General features: G+C 64.0%; 1 protein-coding gene across 1 annotated transcript; it reads left to right on the top strand.

Annotated features, from left to right (window-relative positions):
• Positions 1-21: 21 nt before the first annotated feature.
• H696_06291 (hypothetical protein) lies at positions 22-605 on the top strand (the record flags this gene model as incomplete). Its single annotated transcript, XM_009500031.1, has 3 exons — positions 22-97; positions 276-370; positions 510-605. Coding segments are annotated over 3 exons (267 nt in total), but the record flags the coding sequence as incomplete, so codon positions are not given.
• Positions 606-673: the final 68 nt, after the last annotated feature.

Below are 673 nucleotides of genomic sequence, written 5' to 3'. Positions count from 1 at the left end.
GCCGACAACGCCTCGGTCGCCATGCACGGGCAGATCCTGCACCACTTCTCGGCCATCAACTCCAAGAAGAAGAAGATCTTCGACAGCGACTTCGGGGGTGAGGGCCCCGGCCCCGGCCCGGGCCCCCCCCTCATCGGGGGGGACGTGGGGGGGGGGGGGGGCCCCTCTTGTCTTTCTGCCCATTTCGCGTGGGCGGCCATGCTCACCCTCCCTCCTCCTCCTCCCTCTCGGACATGCGCGCACATACGTACGTGCGCACACACACACACATGCAGGGAAAACCTGCAAGTATGACGGCGCTAAGGGTGTGCTTTTCTGCACGGCCACTGGCTTCTACTTTTCCGGCAAGAGTCTCTTCAAGAAGAGCAAGGTACCGCGCTCCCTCCTTTGTCCCCCTCGCATCGCCCGCCTCCCGCGCATCGCTCGATGCAGCTGCCGCATGTACCTCTCTTTTTCTAATCCGCCCCCCCCCCCCCACCCCCCCGGCCGTGTCCACCTGTTGCTCGAAGATTGCGATCCGCTACAGCCAAGTGTCGCAAATCGAAAAGCGCACCGTCGGCTTGATCAACTCGATCACCGTCATCCTGGCCGACACCTCAGATCGAGTGCGTGCCCTGGACATGGCGGCCGGCGCGGCGCCCCCGTGCACATATACCTTCCTCTTTCCTGCCCC

The sequence above is a fragment of the Fonticula alba genome (genome assembly GCF_000388065.1).
Source record: "Fonticula alba strain ATCC 38817 unplaced genomic scaffold supercont2.58, whole genome shotgun sequence".
In the NCBI taxonomy this organism is placed as follows: Eukaryota; order Rotosphaerida; family Fonticulaceae; genus Fonticula; species Fonticula alba.
The sequence above is the reverse complement of the archived record's forward strand: the minus strand, read 5'-3'. Positions and strand labels throughout refer to the sequence as shown.